Source organism: Panulirus ornatus, chromosome 4 (genome assembly GCF_036320965.1).
Source record: "Panulirus ornatus isolate Po-2019 chromosome 4, ASM3632096v1, whole genome shotgun sequence".
Lineage (NCBI taxonomy): Eukaryota > Metazoa > Arthropoda > Malacostraca > Decapoda > Palinuridae > Panulirus > Panulirus ornatus.
In genome coordinates, this window is record NC_092227.1 from 2,300,919 (window position 1) to 2,324,602 (window position 23,684).

General features: G+C 45.1%; 1 protein-coding gene across 1 annotated transcript in view; it reads right to left on the reverse strand.

Moving 5' to 3' along the window:
* Positions 1–23,684, reverse strand: part of LOC139765083 (neuropeptide F receptor-like) — a 70,161-nt gene that overhangs the window by 39,341 nt on the left and 7,136 nt on the right. Inside the window, exon 2 of the mRNA XM_071692237.1 lies at positions 18,894–19,658. Coding sequence (XP_071548338.1) covers positions 18,894–19,415 — 522 coding nt within the window. The 5' untranslated portion in view covers positions 19,416–19,658. The remainder of the gene's footprint in view (positions 1–18,893; positions 19,659–23,684) is intronic.

Genomic DNA, 23,684 nt, shown 5'->3' on the forward strand with positions numbered 1-23,684 from the left:
CCCTGACGGAAGATTAAAAGAAAACAATTCTCTTGTGTGAATGAAACGGCAGATCAAGTATAGACCGTATGGATGAGCAGTGGAAACTGGATGTAGCGTAACTCAACATCCAGTTCCTGTAGGAGAATCGCCTTTATCCAGGAGGCCGCAATGTGGCTGGGAGCTTGAGCTGTAAACTCGGGAAAAAAAAGGATTCTGCCTGGTATAAACTCTTGGGTTCTAGAGCAGTTGATAAACGTTTCGAATCCATTACCACAGATGCTCACGAAGTCTCTCGACTCCTCACTGGTCGTTTAACTTTACCGTGACCAACTTAATTACTTAGGCCTCCATTATAGGTAAATAGAGGGACTAAGGATGACAAAAGACCTTAAATATCCCACAGGGAAATATTGAAACTTTTGCTCAGATGAGTCTCATTGGAAACGAGCAAGGGTTGCTGATGTCAGACAGGATGGTATGGGGTCATATTGCCTCCCACATCGTTGTTCCAGCTTCCTTGTCTTCCAGAACTGCCTCCAGCGAGATGACGTTTGAAAAACTGGCAGCAGGAGCCCTGTGGAACTGATTGCTTGAGGTGACAAGTGTTACCTGAGGATGTGGCATCTTGCACCCTCCAGACAGCTGGTGTGGGGAGTACACGTGTGCCTCCGCCGTGAGAGACGAATACCTGGAGCATCTTAGGAAATCTATGTGGTACGGTTGAGTCCAGGGAATAACAAAAGAGCGTGAAGTATATGGAAAGGAAATATATATCTGTTCCAACGGGTTCCGAGACGCTTGAGCCTGGAGGGGTGGAAGGATGTGATTCAGGTCTTAATGAACTAGGCTTTCAGATCATCTGCTCACCTATAGAGTACAAAGCATTCAGCTTTCTGCTTCAGCTCCTCCGTATAGCTACCCAGCCAAGGACTGCAAGTTGGCATTATAGGTTCATGTGGTCACGACGGAAGTGCTATTAAGTCTGGGAGACTCGCCTATAGTTTCTATCAGAAGATTATTTTAGGAACTGCACGAGAAACAAGTAATTAATCTTAGCCAAATACGGTAAGTTACAAGCAATCCGGGCCTTCTGATCCCTCGTCTGCTCGCTCTTACGTAGGGCTACCACACGCTCCCTCACTACCACCACCACCACCACCACCCCCTGACCACACCATCCCTCACCACCAACACTCCCTCCTCCTCAAGCCTCTACGCCCTAAACAGCGTTGTGACATTTTCCAGTACTTCAACCACTCACCTCCCTCTCTCTTTGTCTTCATACTTTCCAGTTTGCGGGCGGAACCTTCCCTCTCAACTATATAACAATGAAATATAATGTATTCCTGAGAATATATATCACCCCAGCTGCCAGCTATTTCATTGCCGTTAAGGAAATAGATGAATTAATGGCAACTCTGTATGGAGGGTTAATGATCGTTCGTCTGGCAGCTTTATTGCCTTGCCTACAGAGGGCAGACGGAGAGACAAGAGAGCCTTTTTGTCGTACAGGAGATCTAGAGTGTCAGGCCACCAGTCTCAGTGAACAGGTCCTCGACCCTGTGTTGACTGAGCTATGGAGATGGTCACAGGCGTAAGCCTCGAGGCCAACCTGGCCTACTGGAGTCACCCTCGATGTCTTGCTTGGCCACCTTACTCTTCCTTGAAGTCTGAAGGAAGTAAATGTGGAGGTTTTAGGTTGTATGTGGCGTGTCTTGTGGTGACAAGAGTCTCTTGTTGCTGAGGGTCTTGACAGACCATTCAGAGTCCACTATTTTTCGTGTGCAATCACCTATCTACATCGTTCGAGGAGGGAGTTTTACACCCGTGGGGCCCCATTTGAGGGAGTTTTACATCCGTGGGGCCCCATTTGAGGGAGTTCTACACCCGTGGGGCCCCATATCTAGAATATTTCTATCATCACACAACTTCTTAAATCTATGTTTGCTCTCTGTAATATAAATGTGTGTGTGTGTGTGTGTGTGTGTGTGTGTGTGTGTGTGTGTGTGTGTGTGACAAGCTACAGCCATACATAAATCATCACGTGTACACAAAGTACAGGGAGTTATAAGCTGGGTTAGGAAGGCTCTTATTACCTCTGTGTTGACACTGTACGTGGCGGGACAAAATATAGCCAGTACGATTTCTTAAAGAATATATGCGATTGGTTGACGGTGTTTTTGGACGATCACATGCACCCTTAGCTTTACACACACACACACACACACACACACACACACACACACACACACATGACTGGAATCAGGTGTAGTTCCTGGAAGACGCCTGAAGCTGAAAATCCTTATACAAACATCCTGGCCAGGTTGGTAATCCTGGGGAACACTCGACCAGCAGGACCTGACAGACCGAGGAAATTAGATTCTTAGATTAAGCCGTTCGACTCCGTGAGCGAGGGAGGGAAGGAGGAACTTCTGCCCTCCGTCAGGATGTAGTGCTCGATGTCTGAGGAGTGGAAGGAAAGGGATTCCCAAACCAGACGAAGGACCATTACTGACCCTCTGTGAGGTGTGTGTGTGTGTGTGTGTGTGTGTGTGTGGGTGTGTGTGTGTGTGTAGTCTCCCACTGCAGAAGACATGATACACATATACACAGGGTTGGAAGACGGGGCAACACGAGTGTAAAACTCTCTCCTCGTAACACACAAGTATACACAACCAGATTACTATTACTTGTTGTGACACGACGTAGTATATTATATATCAGTAGTTACATGATATAGTGTATCATATATCATTAGTATCATGATATAGTATATCATATATCAGTAGTTACATAATATAGTATATCATGTGCCATTGTGCCATTAGTTACATGATATAGTATATCATATATCAGTAGTTTTCCAGTGATGGGCTAAGTAGATGCCAGGCAGATAATGTCATGATGTGAAGCAGAGTGATCAAAGTACAGTGGGCCCAGTGGGTTTAGAAATGAGTATTTGACATGGGGAAAACAATGAGTCCATTATCAACACCATCAACATGTACGTCTTTGAATATAGGAAATCTTTACGTATAGCTGAGGATGATCAGCTGGAGATGTGAGGTTAACTCAGACGCTGTGTGACGTTGAGGAAGAATGAAGAAGATGACTGGGAAGATGATTGAACAAAGCCCCATCTGACCTGCTCATCTATGGGGAAAACTCTTTAAAAAGCTTCTTTACTCTCTCTCTCTCTCTAGACGGTGGTGGCCAGAGATTGGCTACGGATCCTTTACAACCACGACCTCCCCACCCCCCCCCTCTTCTCTCTCTCTCTCTCTCTCTCTCTCTCTCTCTCTCTCTCTCTCTCTCTCTCTCTCTCTCTCTCTCTCTCTCTCTCTCTCCGTCTCGGCTTCAGACCCTGCTGGCTTAACGAGCAGAAGCAAGATTTATGGAAGGGATGAACGGGTTTAAATTTTTCTCTCAAAAGACAAAAAAAAAAAAAGGAAAGTTTGCTGATCCATGCATATCTCTCTTAGTGGGATGGTCTTATGCGTCAGGGAGGCAGACACCACAGGAGAGAGACTGAAGGTCACGCGACCCCGGGGGTCAGCGGCGTAGACCTCGTCACCAGGGGATGTGGTCGGGATGTGTTTAGAAGGGAGGGTCATCACTACCAGGTGCTGTATGAAGGGCACCACAATATCTACTGATCTTTATTCTTACGTTTTAGAAGAAACTGTTCATACAAGGTTGGAGTGATGTGGTGGTTTGTGGTGGTTTGTGGTGGTGTGTGGTGGTTTGTGGTGGTTTGTGGTGGTGTGTGGTGGTTTGTGGTGGTGTGTGGTGGAGTGTGGTGGTGTGTGGTGGTGTGTGGTGGTTTGTGGTGGTTTGTGGTGGTTTGGTTTTCAGTCGAATTTTAACTTGTGGAAAATTTGACATATGAACTTAATAGATGCAACATCTATCAGATAATTATCAATGATAACTGTGCGCGCGCGTGCGTGTGTGTGTGTGTGTGTGTGTGTGTGTGTGTGTGTGTGTGTGTGTGTGTGTGTGTGTGAAAGACTTAATGAATTGTGTCTATCTTCTATCAGTATTATTCATGATTCTCTTGCACCTCCACGGCCTGCAGTACATTGAGTAGCAGGGGCAGGAGGAGCTAGTTTGAAGCGAGGAGTTCTCTGACGATCTTCTGCTTTGTTTCGTCAACTGAAATCTAAGTTTCCCTTCATGTTATAACCTGAAGCAGAGTGGAGGGTCAAATGACACCTCATGAACTGTTTACAGTAGCAGATCAATACATGAATCACGTACAGGACGGAGGAAGTAACCCTCACAAGGCGAGACAAAGGAGGAAGTAACCCTCACAAGGCGAGACAAAGGAGGAAGTAACCCTCATAGGGTGAGACAAAGGAGGAAGTAACCCTCACAAGGCGAGACAAAGGAGGAAGTAACCCTCACAAGGCGAGACAAAGGAGGAAGTAACCCTCACAAGGCGAGACAAAGGAGGAAGTAACCCTCATAGGGTGAGACAAAGGAGGAAGTAACCCTCACAAGGCGAAACAAAGGGAAAACGTTCCATCTCCAGACGATCGACGCTCATTGTACATTTTCTGTTGGAGGGAGTCGGGCAACGTCATCTCTCGATATATCTCGAACAATGGCTAGATTTTTTTGCGCCAGCAGATTCTCCCTCATGACAACAATTGCTTCTCCACAAACGTTTATCTTCCTTCCCAATTTTCAAATTTCTGTAGCCATTAAAAAAGGAAGAATTGATAATAGTTTTTTCCGGAGGAGCCACAAACGCGTTTATATAATTGCCTGAACTCAACAATGTGAATGTGGCTACGATAAGGTCATGTTCTCGCGTCCTCGGCTTTCTTCTTCCTTCATCTCGGCTTTCTTCTTCCTTCATCTCGGTTCTCTTCTTCTTTCATCTTGAATTTCTTCTTCCTTCATCTCGGTTCTCTTCTTCCTTCATCTCGGTTCTCTTCTTCTTTCATCTTGAATTTCTTCTTCCTTCATCTCGGCTCTCTTCTTCCTTCATCTCGGTTCTCTTCTTTCTCCGTTGAGTTGTTTTGGAAACTTTGTCCTGACGGCCAGGATCCGTCGCCATGGGAACGTCTCGTGCCGTGGAAGTGATATGAACCACCATGATGATGGTAGTTTGCATCTATGGTGATCCAGGCCACCATGACAGTGGCCATGTGTCTCTCATGGTAATGCAAGCTAATGTTATGAGATTATAACAATGGTTGTAATCGATTGCTTGTTGTGTGTCTCTGTGTGATGTTTGCCCGTCTGATGGTCGTTGGTGCGTGCATGGCGTCTTCCGTGGCAATGCCTCTCCACTGTATGCTTGCCTGCCAGCATCGCCATGCTTGCTTCCAGCGCAGTGCTTGCCAGCTATGCTTGCATGCCTCTGGGTCATGCACAGTGATTCCTCCTGGCTCTCAGCCCGGCCAGATCAGTGGGTCATGGCAAGGTAGTAATGCAGGAGCTGGTCTACGGTGCAGATGAATGGTGGCGATGGTGTTGGAGGTAGTGGTGGTGTTGGTGGGGGCCAGTGTTGGAGAAGCAGTTAACGTCGAATGTTCCCTCACCTCAGCAAGCAGCACTTGCTACAGGCCAGCGGCGCACAGCTTACCGTTAACAGGAAAGGTTTAGCATCTCTCCTGTTATCCGTTTCGCCCGTGAACGGTAACTCGACACAACAGAAGTGATCCAGCTTACTGTTGGTATTTCAGGTGTAGATATTTCTCAACAACATAACGAGAGAAAAAAAAAGATCATTATTGCGTTACTGCGAACAAGGAACGCCTAGTGTGGGATATGAATGCTTATAATCTGTTAATTCATTCAGCAGGATTTAACTGTCAAATATTTTCTAATTACATATCAACTTTCTATGAAAGAGTTGATGTTCTGTCAGTGGTTATTATGTGTGGTATTACCGACGTAAATCTTCAATGTATTGTTGAACAGGATTGTATTTCACGGCCAGCATTGTGTTCGTTGATCTTGTAATCGCGTTGATAATGGCTGTATTCAGACACAGCATTTACATGATGACCATTACCAGCACACAGACAATACTGTAGTTAGGATAAACAATAACTGTAATGTAGACATACAAGGACGCAAATCCAATGTAGGGCAAAATGCTGGCTATATTTTTATTGTTGCTTTACTTGTAATATTTTATTTGCTGGAATGTTCATGTGCAACATGTGGGGTGCAACAGCATAATGCAACACGCATCACCTGACGATTGACTCCATATACATATACTTAATATATATATATATATATATATATATATATATATATATATATATATATATATATATATATATATATATATATATACATATATATATATATATATATATATATATATATATATATATATATATATATATATATATATATATATATATATATATATATGTGTGTGTGTGTGTATGTGTGTGTTTGTGTGTGTGTGTGTGTGTGTGTGTGTGTGTGTGTGTGTGTGTGTGTGTGTGTGTAAAATTGATATGTGAAATTGATTAACTAAGTTTGGCAGTGAGTTATAAGGTTTTTAAAACGAAATTGAAACAATATATTTGTAACTATGAGGAGAAATGACACAATTGTTTGTTCACTCCTCACATATACTAGCAAGTGATTACACACACACACATACACACACATACACACACACACACACACACACACACACACACAATCACCAATGACACTGGGCACCACTGTCACGGATTATCACTGTCATAGGTCACCACTGTGATAGCTCTGATAGCTCACCACTGTTACAGGTCACCACAGTGACAGGTCACAACAGTCACAAGTCACCACTGTTACAGGTCACCACAGTCACATATCACCACAGTCTCAGGTCACCACTGTTACAGGTCACCGCAGTCACAGGTCACCACTGTTACAGGTCACCACAGTCAAAGGTCACCACTGTTACAGGTCACCACAATCATAAGTCACCACTATCGAGGTCACCAGTGAAACAAGACTGGACTGACAAAGATGACCAGTAATACAGGTATACAGGTCACCAGCAGGGGTCATCACTGTTAAGGGTCATCACTCGCACGTCCAACCTGAGCCTGACGTAGGTCACCAGGATTATGGGTCATCACTACTGCTTGCCCTCTACCAGTACACCGGCGACGCCATACCAGTTCATCAGGCGCACCAAGACGAGTCACAGTCTGGACTGTGGTCACTAATGACTCTTCAGGTCATCACTCCTGACCTTGGCAGCTTGGCTCAGCACCAAGATAGGTCACTGCTGGCCAAATGTGGGTCATCCATAACACCATACAGGTCACGTTTGTTGCAGGTCATCGTGTAGTATATATAGAGAGATAATGAGGTCACCATATCTTGTTATCATGATGTCACCACTAACACCACGCTGGGTCACCACTTCAGCCACATCAGGTCACTAAGGGTCACTGTACGCCAGGTCACGACCGTTCACCTTGGCGTCACAACAACCTGGATGATCCAGCCAAACAGTCCCCCATTGTAACTACTGCAGGCCTCGTCAGCCTCACTACTGTATCAGAAAAAAAAAAAAATGTTCTTTTGTTATGCAAATTGTGTCGTATGTGGGTAGCGTGGTGACCTCGCGGGGGGGAGCTCGGGGTCTGTGGAAGCCAAGACAAAGACCTCCATTAGCCCAGTGTGGTCATACGAAGGAAAGTGATATTTGCACAGTGGCGAACACAATGCTATGTCTTCCTGTGCCCACGACTCCCTCCAATGTATGTAATTGTTGAAGTTCGTAATGGTGGTGGCTTATTTATACGTATATACAACAAGGGAAAATTTCTTTATCCTTTTTTTTTTCTTTTCATCTCATTCACACAACTGGAAAGACTGGCTTCTGTTTGATGCACCTGTCTGTATTGGACGGATTCGTGTTGATAGACGGTAACAAACGAGAGAGAGAGAGAGAGAGAGAGAGAGAGAGAGAGAGAGAGAGAGAGAGAGAGAAGAGAGAGAGAGAGAGAGAGAGAGTGAGAGAGAGAAAGAAAGAAAAGGATTATATGACTTAATCCTGTGTGTATAATCTTTGTAATCAATCCTGTGTAATCCTCTTTGATAATGGTTTACCAATGCTCCAGCGTGTTTACAGTAATCCTATCTGCTTGTTACGAGAGAGAGAGAGAGAGAGAGAGAGAGAGAGAGAGAGAGAGAGAGAGAGAGAGAGAGAGAGAGAGAGAGAGAGAGAGAGAGAGAGAGAGAGAGATTTCTCAACTATATGCCACCACTCTTGAAACGCAACACCACCTCAAAGAACAAAAAAAAAAAAAAAAATACCCCTAGCTTGCATGGCCGACCCTCATACCGCCCTCACTAGAGGACGTACATACATCTTGCCTCTCCTTACAGGAGACAGACAGGTTAGGTCAGCTGGCATGAGAATGTGGGGTTAAGACCGTGCTCGACCCACTGCTGGGATGTTTCACTTGAAGGATCTCCATGAGAAGCACTGTGCCTGCTGAGAAAAGACATCCTTCCAGGAGAAACATTGAGATCACGTGGGAAGAAGAAGAAGGAGGAGGAGGAGGAGGAGGGGAGGAGGAGGAGGAGGAGGAGGAGGAGAAAACGATGAAGAAAATGAAGAAGATGAAGAAGATGAGACAACGAAGAAAAAGACAGCCCTTCTAAAGCAGCACTGAACTCATAAGGGACCGGATCTTTTCCTTAAAAGACTAACAACATATTTCCATGGTGAGGGAGGAGGGCGTCTCTCTTGAACGAACGCAGGAGCTGGTAAGGAAACACTTCCCTCATGGAGGAACTTTGCTCTCCTGAAGGACACTCTGTAACTTATGGTTCCTGAAGGGATGTAACACAGTGTGCAACTTGTGGTTCCTGAAGAGATGTAACGCAGTGTGTAACATGTGGCTCCTGAAGGGATGTAACATGGTAGCCTGTGGCTCCTGAAGGGAAGTGACATAGTCTGTAACGCGTAGCTCCTAATGGGATATAAGATTGTAACCTGGGATCCTTGTGGAATGTAACACTATTGAGGAAACTCGTTCCCCTGGAACGGATCATAGCGTTTCAAGGGATCCAAACCATGTAGACGGATTATTAGGCAAGAAGCCGAGCTAAGTGTAAGAGGATTTTACCCTCCAGCAGTAACCCGTTAGCCTTAAGGAGATGACTGATAGCGTGTTTGTGCTCTACTGACGAGAGACGGCGCCTTTGGAGTGGAAACCTACAGGGGATTAACACAAGATTATATATCCTTCCGGAACTGAATTAATGCAGATTCGAAGAGAGGATAGCTGATTGCCAACTCCTAAGGGAAGAACAATTGGATCTAAACTTGAATACGAGATAGGATGGTAAGGGTAAAGTTCACTTGTGACCTTCGAATCGCAGGACTGACAAAGCATAGTGTGAAGTCAGATCTTTTAGACTAGTTGAGCTCTTAACTACGTGTGGAACCTGACCAACCTGCAGCAGCAACGAGTCGGGCTTGTAGTTAGAGTTCATCACGACTTGCTGAGATATTCAGTATTCAATATTCATTTCTGACAGAGGAAAGGTAAGATAACGAGCTGGATTCCTAATGAAACATAATCTTGAGAGAAACGAATCAAGTATCCAATTAAGCAGGTCTTTTACCTGATCGTAACGAGTCTCACTGGTGACATGGCAAGGGTTCTGGTCCATAATAAACAGTAGTCAGGCTGCTATGTGAGCCTGACTTGACCTCATGTCTGATGTGTCCAGGTTGCTTATCAGAAACAGACGTGACCTGATGATAACAAGCGGTTATAGCATGAGGGTAACACCTCCCCTGCTGCTGCTGCTGCTGCTGTCATTACACGTCATCAGGACTACCTTCAACCGAGCTGTGGTTAAGACGACATGAGATACGCACTTCGCTACAACAATCAGTCTATTTTATCTGTTGAAGCTACGAGATGGCGTATGGGTTCGCGCAGGCCTTCGTCCAATTAGTGTGGAGGAGGTTCCTCCCATTCTCCAACAGGTCACTGTCAACACAAAGCCAAAGGCGGGTGGCATGGGCGACCATATGTGCTCAGACCAGCGCTGCCTGGCTGGCTGGCTGGCTAGGGATACATACGAGGAGGGAACAAGTTTACTAAATATTATAATGTGATGTGTGAGGATAACTGGGTATTGAGTTACACGTGGCTCTTAAGATGGTATGCATGCATATGTTTGGATGAATACAAGGTAAAGAAATCCAGCAATTTCTTTATTCAGACATTCGTTAAATGACCAAATTGTCAACCATTTTGTTTAATATTTAAGTTACTCAAGCATTAAAATCATTTGCGAAACTCTACGAAGCTTTCTAGTCAATACATAACTTTTTTGCGATACTTTTTCACCAAACTGCCTGGTTGTCGTTGTTCACCAAACTGCCTGGTTGTCGTTGTTCACCAAACTGCCTGGTTGTCGTTGTTCACCAAACTGCCTGGTTGTCGTTGTTCACCAAACTGCCTGGTTGTGTTGTTCACCAAACTGCCTGGTTGTTGTTGTTCACCAAACTGCCTGGTTGTCGTTGTTCACCAAACTGCCTGGTTGTTGTGGTTCACCAAACTGCCTGGTTGTCGTTGTTCACCAAACTGCCTGGTTGTTGTTGTTCACCAAACTGCCTGGTTGTCGTTGTTCACCAAACTGCCTGGTTGTTGTTGTTCACCAAACTGCCTGGTTGTCGTTGTTCACCAAACTGCCTGGTTGTTGTTGTTCACCAAACTGCCTGGTTGTCGTTGTTCACCAAACTGCCTGGTTATTGTGGTTCACCAAACTGCCTGGTTGTCGTTGTTCACCAAACTGCCTGGTTATTGTGGTTCACCAAACTGCCTGGTTGTTCGTTGTTCACCAAACTGCCTGGTTGTTGTTGTTCACCAAACTGCCTGGTTGTTGTTGTTCACCAAACTGCCTGGTTATTGTGGTTCACCAAACTGCCTGGTTGTCGTTGTTCACCAAACTGCCTGGTTGATGTTGTTCACCAAACTGCCTGGTTGTCGTTGTTCACCAAACTGCCTGGTTGTTGTTGTTCACCAAACTGCCTGGTTATTGTGGTTCACCAAACTGCCTGGTTGTCGTTGTTCACCAAACTGCCTGGTTGTTGTTGTTCACCAAACTGCCTGGTTGTCGTTGTTCACCAAACTGCCTGGTTGTCGTTGTTCACCAAACTGCCTGGTTGTTGTTGTTCACCAAACTGCCTGGTTGTCGTTGTTCACCAAACTGCCTGGTTGTTGTTGTTCACCAAACTGCCTGGTTGTCGTTGTTCACCAAACTGCCTGGTTGTTGTTGTTCACCAAACTGCCTGGTTGTCGTTGTTCACCAAACTGCCTGGTTGTTGTTGTTCACCAAACTGCCTGGTTGTCGTTGTTCACCAAACTGCCTGGTTATTGTGGTTCACCAAACTGCCTGGTTGTCGTTGTTCACCAAACTGCCTGGTTGTTGTTGTTCACCAAACTGCCTGGTTGTCGTTGTTCACCAAACTGCCTGGTTGTTGTTGTTCACCAAACTGCCTGGTTGTCGTTGTTCACCAAACTGCCTGGTTGTTGTTGTTCACCAAACTGCCTGGTTGTCGTTGTTCACCAAACTGCCTGGTTGTCGTTGTTCACCAAACTGCCTGGTTGTCGTTGTTCACCAAACTGCCTGGTTGTTGTGGTTCACCAAACTGCCTGGTTGTCGTTGTTCACCAAACTGCCTGGTTGTTGTTGTTCACCAAACTGCCTGGTTGTCGTTGTTCACCAAACTGCCTGGTTATTGTTGTTCACCAAACTGCCTGGTTGTCGTTGTTCACCAAACTGCCTGGTTATTGTGGTTCACCAAACTGCCTGGTTGTCGTTGTTCACCAAACTGCCTGGTTATTGTGGTTCACCAAACTGCCTGGTTGTCGTTGTTCACCAAACTGCCTGGTTGTTGTTGTTCACCAAACTGCCTGGTTGTCGTTGTTCACCAAACTGCCTGGTTGTTGTTGTTCACCAAACTGCCTGGTTGTCGTTGTTCACCAAACTGCCTGGTTATTGTGGTTCACCAAACTGCCTGGTTGTCGTTGTTCACCAAACTGCCTGGTTGTTGTTGTTCACCAAACTGCCTGGTTGTCGTTGTTCACCAAACTGCCTGGTTGTTGTTGTTCACCAAACTGCCTGGTTGTCGTTGTTCACCAAACTGCCTGGTTGTTGTTGTTCACCAAACTGCCTGGTTGTCGTTGTTCACCAAACTGCCTGGTTGTCGTTGTTCACCAAACTGCCTGGTTGTCGTTGTTCACCAAACTGCCTGGTTATTGTGGTTCACCAAACTGCCTGGTTGTCGTTGTTCACCAAACTGCCTGGTTGTCGTTGTTCACCAAACTGCCTGGTTATTGTGGTTCACCAAACTGCCTGGTTGTCGTTGTTGTTCCAGTAATCATGTGAAGCTACTTCATGCCAGATGCCAGAACACTACGTACCTCCTCTACACACCAAGCCTCTGTGACAACATTCGACAGTCAGGCAAACCACGTTGCTGTTTTAGCTTTAATACAGCGTTGCATGAGGACAGACTGAAGCACACGTCGTGTGTAATCACCTTCACCTCCAGAAGTTCAGTAAATGTGGCACCGTCGCAGTCCCTCTTTCCACTCTCGCCCCCCCTTCTCTCTCTCTCTCTCTCTCTCTCTCTCTCTCTCTCTCTCTCTCTCTCTCTCTCTCTCACCCGGCGTCTCTCCCTGGGTATATGCGCAGGGGGAGGGGGGTTGGGGGATGTAGGGGGAGGACCTTGTGGAAGCGTGTGTATGTGTGTGTGTGTGTGTGTGTGTGTGTGTGTGAATACTACCACACACCATATGTTATATGCATAACACTGGGCTGTATCTCGTTGTCACGTAGCATGCATTCATCAGCCTCCAGTGAGAAGATGAAGGAGGTCATTGTTCAACCATTGTTATAAAACGTTGTGTGAATGATTCATGTGTTGTTATAACGATCATTTATTCAAAGAAGTAAAGAAGCGCCTCTTGCATTCGTAAAACACATGTAATAATGCATGGAGACTTAAGAAATGCATATGTGAGCCATATATACAAAGGCCGTGTTTCATAAAGTGATATATTAAGTTGGACACAGACACACACACACACACACACGACAGGCAACTGTCGACAGGCCGATTGGTGTGCCCGTGACCCCCTCCCCCCACCCCCCACCTGCGTTTGCCCCTCCCTCTCCTTATAACCCCCCTCCCCACACAGGTGAGGTGGTGGTGGATGGCGGTGGTGGATGAGGAGGGGATGTGGTTGACAGAGAGAGAGACCTGTGACGTCGCTACCCAGGAGCAGAACTTGACACCAGGAGTGTAAACGATCTATCAACAGCCTCGTCTGGTCGTTTGATAGTTAAGGACTTGCATGACGGTCGTTTGCTCCTGCTCTCCCCACTCTGCGCTCCGCCCCGCAGTCCACCGTCAGTTATGACTTAGTGTCGCTAGCGGAGGCCACTACTGGTGGTGTGTGTGTGTGTGTGTGTGTGACCCAGGAGTGGAGCTCCTTACTCACCGCGGTGTCCAGACTCATTGTGTGCTGTGCTGGCGATGTGTTACATTAAGATCCTCTTCTTCTCCCTCACATGCCGTAGACAATACAGTAGAAAGACGTGGGGCAGAAAATGACGATATGGCTTTTGAGAAAATGATAACTGAAAGAGAAGACAATTTGATACGGCCAGGAGCTACTTATAACCAAGTTGTGATGGCAGTTAAACAGTCCGTGAACGAGTGGCCAGACCACCTCGCTCGGACCATGGATGGTCTGTGTGGTCTGTGTATCCACGTACCTAACCTACCTCACCAGTGGATCACTGCAATGGTGGCAGGTAAGTCGCTTCTTAATAATGTATGTAATGTGATTAACCTGTCGGAATCATGGTCCTTGTGATTGTTAAGTCAGGATAAGGTAACCAAGTTGCTGTGGTGGAGGGAAGTCTTCTCAGTGGTCATTGCTTGAGATCTGAGACAATTGTTTATCTTGAACACAATTATCATTCTGGTGGAGGAACTCATTCCAACACAGACGTTAAGAAAACGGACTTATTTTTTTGTTTTTGTTTTCCTCTCTCGTGTCAAGGGTACCTGTGCGCCTCAGGTCTTAAAATTGGTTGTTGTTGTTGTTGTTGTTGTTGTTGTTGTTGTTGTTGAGAACGATGCCTTTGTGGGAACACCAGCAGACGTCATGCTAACTTGACCTTTATAGACTGGATAGAAATTTGTGTTATAGTTGATTCATGTGTCGTATGGAGAGAGGTCCTTATGACTAGCTCTCTTGTTGCAGTGAAACTGAAACTCGAAGAAACGTCTCGTAGTTCAAGTTTCACTTCAGGTGATGTTTAAAGGGGCAACCATGTGAGTACAGCGTTGCCAAACTTTGATAGATGATTGAAAATATGGTTAACGTAGCGTGGGAAGGATAAGAGGTTCATCATAAATCTATCTAGTTTGTCGTCCCGGATCATTATTTTTGTTTTGTTCAGCAGAATGTATATGATATTTATGAGAATGTATATCAACAGGCAACTCGCATAATGATAGCTGACTTTCTGCAAGAATGTTTCGTGTTTTCGTATGTTAGATTCTCATACTCATATCTATATTCTTATCTTTGTTTGATATATATATATATATATATATATATATATATATATATATATATATATATATATATATATATATACCTCTCCCGTACGATATTTTTCTTCGTAGAGCAGTCAAGCTTTCAGTATTTCTGTAGTGAAGATAAAGCTTGAGAGATAAGCCCGGCTGTGACAGGAAGGCCAATTAAGGGCATCACTCACATGACCCGGGAACCCCCTGACGAAGGGTTGCTAGAGGGGGGGGGGGGCACTCCAGCCACCCGTCAGATGTCATCCCATCGGAAAATCCTTGACCACTTCCAACATCTTTTTTTTTTTTATCTAAAGTGAAACCAATGTCGTTCCAAAATCCGTGAGGATTGATGACGAGGGTTAAAGACCTTCTCTCTCTTTTTTTTTTTTCTACGTAACCTTGAGTAGCAATGATATGCTTTACGAAACTCTGGTGAGTTTGGAAGTCGTATACAGGAAGTCCGTATGTATCTGGACGTTGTATAACGTAAACAGTTCCCTTGTATGGGAGTTGTTTACTAGAAAGGCTTTATGTGACACCGGGGTAAAAGAAAAAGAAATGGTATGTATCATTCTTTCTTTTATCTCGGCATGTACAATAATTGCCTCAGTATATACGGTAATTGCTGTAGCATGTACGATAATTGCTGAAGCACGTACGATAATTTCCTGCAGGTCATCTTGGTTGCATGTGTGTATCTTTTCCCCTCGTGTCTGTTTTGATAAAACCGTCTTACTGATCCCAACCTTCGTCATCGTGGCTTGTCAGTGTAAAGACCTTGTTGTTTGATAGCTTGCCCATAAGGCACAAAGTTACTGCATGTCCTGGGGATGATGGCCGGTCAGAGCCAATGGTTTCAACCTTGTGATGAAGGCCCATGACGTGGTGGTCAAGAGCTTGTAGGAGAGAGAACGCACATAGGGCCAGGTGAAGGGCACGTGTGTGGGTGCACTGTAACTTCGAGTTGAAGAGTTAGACTGATAGTTGCGCTCGTTTGATGCCCAGGGTTCGAACCTGAGGCTTGGTGAAGTGAGAGGCGGTAGTAATCATTTTACTTGGCTCGCACAACACGATGGTGGAGGACGTGCCGGCGGCGGCGGACAGCAAGACGGGTCGAGAAGCAAGACAGTACATCTTCATTACATGTGTAATGAAGATGGTCGATGGCACCTTTTACGAGCTGTCTTAAGGCTGAAAATGCCTGGGGATGAAGAGGGGATATAAGATAAGCAGAGGGTGTTATAAACGAGGGGGGAGGGGGGGGGGAAGGAGTATTAAACAGATTTTTCAGGTTAAAGTTAACAGGCAATCTGTTGATTGTTTATGATTTCACAATGGCTGGGAGGAGAGTGTTCTTGTAGTGGTCTGTGGGAACTGCAACATGGGGACGAGGGATCTCCGGTGGTAGATGGTGATGGTAGCGTGAATGGTTAGGGGGACTTCTTTCCGGTGATGGTTGCAGAGGGTTGGAAGGACCAGTGTTGCGTCCGGCGTAACAGGAAGCGAGGATGCAATTACGAGCTTGTAATTACTCATTTGTGCCGTACGTGGAAGGAATCTTACTATTTGTATGTTACGGGGAAAGAATTTTACACTCGTGTTTCCCCGTCCTACAACTTTGTACCATGCTTTTACTTTTATGTGTTCATACACACACAGACTCACACACATACACCAGCTTTAGCCAGGTACCTATTTATCGACCAGTCTCGAGGGGAGGATGAATACCTGGGTTGAATGTAGGTCGACTGGCACATCCAGGATTCGAACTCACTTGGTGCCGCCATAATGACTCATGGTCAGTAAAGCTAACCATTACGTCACACATGGCCGTGTATATATATGTATGTGTGTGTGTGTGTGTGTGTGTGTGTGTGTGTGTGTGTGTGTGTGCGGTAAGTCCGAGTTTTCATTGTGTCACTTCTTCATTAAGCTGACAAGTACCTCGCTTCGGACCAGACTGCTGGCGTTATTAATAACCAGGTGAATAACACGTCACACAGACACTCATCCTCTTTGCAATCAAGCCAGCGTGAGGAGTCAAGGGGAAGAAAATATTCTCGCTTTGAAGTTTACGGCGTGTTGACTCCTCGTGCACGACGGTACGATCCTTGAACACGACGACGGTACGATCCTTGAGCGAGACGACGGTACGATCCTTGAACACGATGACGGTACGATCCTTGAGCAAAATGATACTGTCGTTTATGAAGAGGGCACGACCTTAGAGCACGACGGTACAATTCTTTATCACGACGGTACGATCCTCTACACGACGGTGCGACCCTCGAGCACAACGGTACAACTCTTGAAGGTGATGGCGTGACCTTTGACTTAAAGAATCAGGTCAAACTTTATTCCATCATACCCTTGGGCAGTATCATTGTCCTCAAGGATAGCATTGTCTTGTGCAATGATCGTACCGTCGTCTGCAAGGGTCGTACCGTCGTCTTAAGGGTCGTACCGTCGTCTTAAGGGTCGTACCGTCGTGCTCAGACTTCTAATCTTAGGGTCGTGATCTTTGACGATAACAGAAGAAACATAGACATGAATTTGACGTTGTATGGCTAGCGAGCATATCAGTGATAGTGTATGTCTGATGCTGACGTAAGGCACCAGCTGTGATACCAGCCTTCAGCACCCACCTCAGCATTGTGCTCCGACTGAGGCTTTGTTATCTTCAGCAACCACAGCGTAACGAATGATGGTTCTATAATTATCACCTTTGATGTTGGTTACAATACTACCAATCATATCAGCTCTGTTACTGCGAGACGATGGCTTGCATAGAACCTCTTTTTGTCACTGGCTAGTATACAGCCTTTAGAACTGGGTGTTGCCTTTTATCTTCAACCATTGTCTATGTTCATCATCTCCTTCTGTGTCTTTGATACTGTGTCTCGCAATATGTTTGGCAATGATCACCTTCATCTCTGGCTTTGCAGTACACTCAACACTATCTCGGAATTACCTTTGGTGGCAGCTCTGGCACTTCCCTCCACACTGCACACTGACGAACGTTCCCATCTCTCATAACACGTACTGAAACACGTGAAATGGAAACAGTTAACCACTGGGAACTGAGGGATTAACACCCCTAGAACCGCTGCACTGCGTAGCCAGGCAGGCAGTGAGTTATCCACTCGACTACGCGGTGACAAAAGCTTTCCATCTGAGACCAGCCAGTGGTCCAGTGTGGTGGATCCCCGTCGTCACACCGTGTGACCTGAAGGATGAGGCGGGTAAAGCCTGCACACAACACGGCTCATAGGAAACTGCTGCACATTAACTCCCCCTCCCCTCCCCCACCTCCCTCCCTCCCTCCCTCCCCTTCCCAAGCACCACAGTAAAGTTGTCGCTGATTCTGGCATATACTGGCTCATGGGGAGGGGGGGATGGCTTCAGGATATTCATCTATTCTTGCATGACCTCTGTCATTTCCACTTCTAACAGTAAGCCTTACTTACTATCTGACGTGATCATGGCGCACATGTTGAATGAACATATATCATTAATTCGTTTTTCTCGTTAACGCAATAAAAGGCATAAATGTTGAAAGGCTGTGTATAATAAGCGAGTTTTTCCAGCAAGTATGATTTTTAGAGGCAAGAGAAATCATGAATCGTTTCACACACACAGACACACACACACACACACACACACACACACGTCGTCAACCTGCATGTGTCCATTGGTCTATCTTTACCTTCCAGTCATACAATTTTGCGTCTCAGAGAGCACAAAGATCGTGGCTTCCTCTGACCTTTACCATGATGCCCTGACAGTCACACGGAGTCGAGGTTATATATGTCGAGGATTCTACCATCGGTTGGCGATGACGCTCTCGACTACACCTCCCTCAGGAACGCCCCCTACACAAACTCTACATCTGAACTGCCTCAGACGACGTCATCACCAGCCAAGTCACACACGTCGTCAGCCTTAAGCTCACCCACGTCCCAGTACCTCAGTACCTCACGAGGCCCTACAAGTCCTCCTCCACGCCCTGCAGTTCAGGGTTCATCGGTCGCGGGACCTGTTATACTGACGTGTTAACACCAAAATAAACTTACTTCACGCGACCTCTCCTCCTGGGGATCAACAGCGACACGCCTGAGATGACCAAGCAACAAAATAATAACCCATTGTCAAGACATTTTCCAACGACTATGGAAACTGATTTTGTGTCGCGCCATCTTGTGTGTATGTGTGTGTGTGTGTGTGTGTGTGTGTGTGTGTGTTTGTGTGATCGTATAGATGGTCGTAACAAGAGTAATCTAAGTTGTCAGAAGACTTACCTGGTACCTGTCGAGGGCGATGGCCGTGATGGAGATGGTGGAGACGAAGATGGAGGTGGCCTGGAGCGTCCCCACCAACTTGCAGAGGAATGGGTGATCTCCCAGGGGCCAGTACTGCGACAGGAGCTCCACCAGGGTGAGGGGCATCGTCACCAGACACAGCAGCAGGTCTGAGATCGCCAGGTTGATGATGAAGACGTTGCGTGCCGTCCTCATGGCTGGTTTCCTGATGACGGCCACGACCACGAGGGAGTTGCCCGTCGAGCCCAGGATGATGAGGAGGCTGTAGACGACAATGAGGGCGTAGTAGGCCGCGTCGTCCACTCGTCTGTTCCGCTGAAACCTGTTGATCAGGTCTATGTTCAGACCCTCCGAGGCGTTGAGCAACCAGGAGAAATTCTGGGCCAGGCTGGTAAAGTTGTTGTCGAAGTTGGCCAGCGTGAAGATGTCCAGGCTTCCAACTTCTGACGAGCCAAGTGCCTCTCCAGAGAGCTCGGAGGACACGGCGGCTGCGAACTCCATCTTATGCTCCCACCTGTTGATCTCAGTCACTCCAGAGGTCACGCCCTCACCTGGAATCCTGCACGTCACGGACTAATTTCTCACATTTATCGCACATTAGCCAACACTCTGCGCTGACATGATGGTCCCGTTCACTGAGACACAACCTCTGATCTTAGTTAGAATTTCCACAACTGATCGTCTTAGTTGTCATGGTGAGAGAGAGATGGCTGTCTCTCGTGGAATCAAACACACATATTTCCACTGGAAGATAAACAGAAATATTTAGAATAAGTTAAAGGTCATTCATGTGTTTTTCTCGATGAGCACAAGTTCTACGTAATACCCAGCGGCATTGTAACTTGTATTGTACTTTGTCCTCATGTTATTATGTTCCTCTCATTCTCTCATACATATTCTGAAAGGTATCTGGGACAACATACACAGAACAATGTGCAGTGCACATATCTCGTTTTACCAGGTGTATATATATATATATATATATATATATATATATATATATATATATATATATATATATATATATATATATATATATCTTTCATACTATTCGCCGTTTCCCGAGTTAGCGAGGTTGCGTTAAGAACAGAGGACTGGGCCTTTGAGGGAATATCCTCACCTGGCCCCCTTCTCTGTTCCTTCTTTTGGAAAATTAAAAAAAAAAAAGAAAAAACAGGGGAGGATTTCCAGCCCCCCGCTCCCTTCTCTTTTAGTCGCCTTCTACGACACGCAGGGAATACGTGGGAAGTATTCTTTCTCCCCTATCTCCCTCGCTGTCCATAGGGGGACTCGATCCCGCAGCCCAGGTGGTGCCACCACCATGTCTACACACACACACACACACACACACACATATATATTTATATATATATATATATATATATATATATATATATATATATATATATATATATATATATATATATATATATAATGATGATAATAACAAATAAATAGATAAAGATGCTTCAATGGTGAGGTGTGCAAGGGATAAAGCAAATTGGAGAGGTGTCGATTACTACACCCCTCCAGTTCGTTCTGTCTAACACACGGTCCATATCCTCTCACATGTTCAGGCCTGAACCCTCAAAGCACCTTCCCTTCCATCCTTCTACAGCCACTTTGGTTTCCCTGTTCTTCATGTTCCCTCCACTTCCAACATGTATATCCTCTCAGTCAGTCATCCTCTCCTCGCCCATTTCAGCACACTTTCTTCGGCTCTCTCTTACTCTTCTTACCTCCACGCCTCACTCTTACCATACATCTTATTCTGTCAACCCTCATCACACCACATATTACCCTCATATATTTCCTCTTCCAGCACACCCACTCCCTTCAGTACTTTTTCATCTGTGGCGCAAGCTTAGTAGTACATATTTATCACTGTCAGGATTACCATGCCATCACACTTACTCATCTTTACCTTCACAATGGATGAGCTATCTTCCCCCATAATATTCCCAACGCGCCCAAACATTCCTCAACATACCCATATACATTCCTCGACGATTCAACACATTCCTCAACATACCCATATACATTCCTCGACGATTCAACACATTCCTCAACATACCCATATACATTCACATCCAATCATTCTTCCTACATTGCATTTGCCAGTTTGGATAATATGAATGCTAGTGCAGACCTAGTGCTAGAGTTAGTGCTAGTGCTGGGGCTGATGCTAGTGCTAGAGCTAGTTCTAGTGCTAGCGCAAGAGCTAGTTCTGATTTCCTTGCTAGGGCTAGTGTTAAAGCTAATGCTAGAGCTAGTGTTGAAGCTAATGCTAGGGTTAGTGTTAAAGCTAATGCTAGGGCTAGTATTAAAGCTAATGCTTGAACTAGTGTTAAAGCTAATGCCAGGGCTATTCTTAAGGCTAATGCTGGGGTTATTGTTTATGCTAATGCTAGAGCTAGTGTTAAAGCTAATGCTAGAGCTAGTGCCAGAACTAGTGTTAGTGCTAATGCTATTGATGGTTCTAGTTCTAACCATGACTGAACTTTAACCTCACTTTTCATCAGAAAGCAGTGTTGCAACATGAAACGAACGTTCCATATTGAATTAGTTAAATTGCACCTAAAACTAATGGTTCTAATTAATGAAAATTATATCCGGCATTACACTTATGTAAAATATCAAACATTTTCATGAGCATGTGAATTAAATATATATATTCTTGTTTAACTATCAAGGAATATAATTTACGATGATTATTCTTTTTGAAACTGAAATCTCACCAAGTAAGAAATATACAGTTTTTTTTATACTTAGTTGTTGTCTCCCGCGTCAGCGAGGTAGCGCAAGGAAACACTCGAAAGGATGGCCCAACCCACCCACATACACATATATAAACGCCAAAATACGCACATATACGTACCTATACATTTCAACGTATACATACATATACACACACAGACATATATATACACGTGTGCACATCCACACTTGCTGCCTTCATCCATACCGTTGCCACCCCGCCACACATGAAATGACAACCCCTTCCCTTCATTCCTTCTTCTAAAAATATTACGTGACGTCATGCATGCCTCCGCCATTTTGATTAAATGCACAAAAAGGAACAAGCAATTACGAACCTATTGGTAAGCCAGGGGTAGTCTAATGTAATGTCGGCCGCTTCTATTCTGGCTTTTGCAATTCTTTATACTTTCACGATTTTCCTAAAAACTACAAGTTGTTCTTTTGTCGAGAGAAAGATTTTCGTATTTCTAAGTTTATCATTTTTCTTTTTCCTCCTTCTTTTTCAGTTTGTTTTGTCCTCTTTCATGTCTCGTTCAAGGGCAGAGTGAAGGAAAACTTTCATCTGTAAGTAGCCTTTGTTGTATATCCTTCGTTCCCCAGGAGTCCCTTTTATCTTGACTGGTCGCCTGCAGCGCTCGAGTCGACTACGTCCAACGGGTGGGACCACAGGTCACATAGTGTAGCGGTAATGTTGTGTGCTTGTTTATGTCGGGATTGCGCGCTGCAATCTAGCAGTCACGGTTCGATGTCTTCATAAGCATGAAGGGTCCTGGGAAGTACTGAATCGCTACTTGTAGCAATGTAGGGATGAGTGAAGCATAGCTGGAAAAGTGCGACTCGTGTTTGTGTGGGGAGTATGATTTCAAGAAGCGTATATATTCGGTTGGGTGTTATTTGAGACCGAGCTGGGGGGGGGCTGTTGTTTAATGTTTGTCGAATCGTTTTAAACTTTATGTGTGTTTGCCAGAGTTAAGTTTCTTGTTGGAATTGGATATTTGTGTCGAGGTTGCTGAACCGTGAGGCGTGGGTAAGCGTTTTAATTCTACCTAAAGATTGGCGCTGTGGTGTTGGGTACTTTGAGTGGGAGGGGATCTCATGCTTTGCATAGAAGTGAGTAACATACATGCGACTGGAGACTGCAGGATAGAGCAGGTCTCTCTGGGGTTGAGTGATGAAAGACTTCTGTACACATGCAGACGTTGTGTGTATCGTAGTGGAACGTTTTATACTGGTACTGTAGTGCCAGCATGTTGTGATGTGGTTGCGGGATCGTTTGTATATAAGAGGACGTTCACGATGCGTTTGACTGGAGGTAACGGAAGGTCATGCAGGAAGAGACTGAAGTGGGTTTGAGAGAAAAGATCTGTTCCGTGGCAAACTCCACCGCAGAGTGAAAGGGTTTTAGAGGTGAAGCCATTGTGAGGTTTACCTTTTGTATGAGTCTTTATGAGTCTTGTATAAGCCTTCCTGGCCTCCAGGAAAAACTGAGGAAGGCATTTTACGTGCCATTGTTCAAGAAAACTTTAAATTTCCTGATTAACGTGGTGGAGGAGGACGGCATGGCGTACATGATATTAGATTTAACCTCGCTGAGTCTGTACACTCTGGACGGGTATCTATGATATACCCCTGGCAGCCAGGGAGGTTCTGATAAGGTATCAGGATGACATACAAGGAAGGTGCTGGAGTACAGCCAGCCTAGCATGTTGCATCCTGCTATTGATCTGAATCATTCGAAGTTGATGTTTACAGAGGTTCGGCTCGTGTGTTTTGTGGCTTTATAAATGTTTCTGACTTATTCAGAAATCATCTGGAAATTATTTCCAACATATGACTTGCATTTGGAAACTAGTCATGTGGTACAGAGTATATATATATATATATATATATATATATATATATATATATATATATATATATATATATATATATATATATATATATATATATATATATATATATGAGCATTAGTATAACTACCCCAGGACCTTTCTAAAGGCTTCTGTAGCC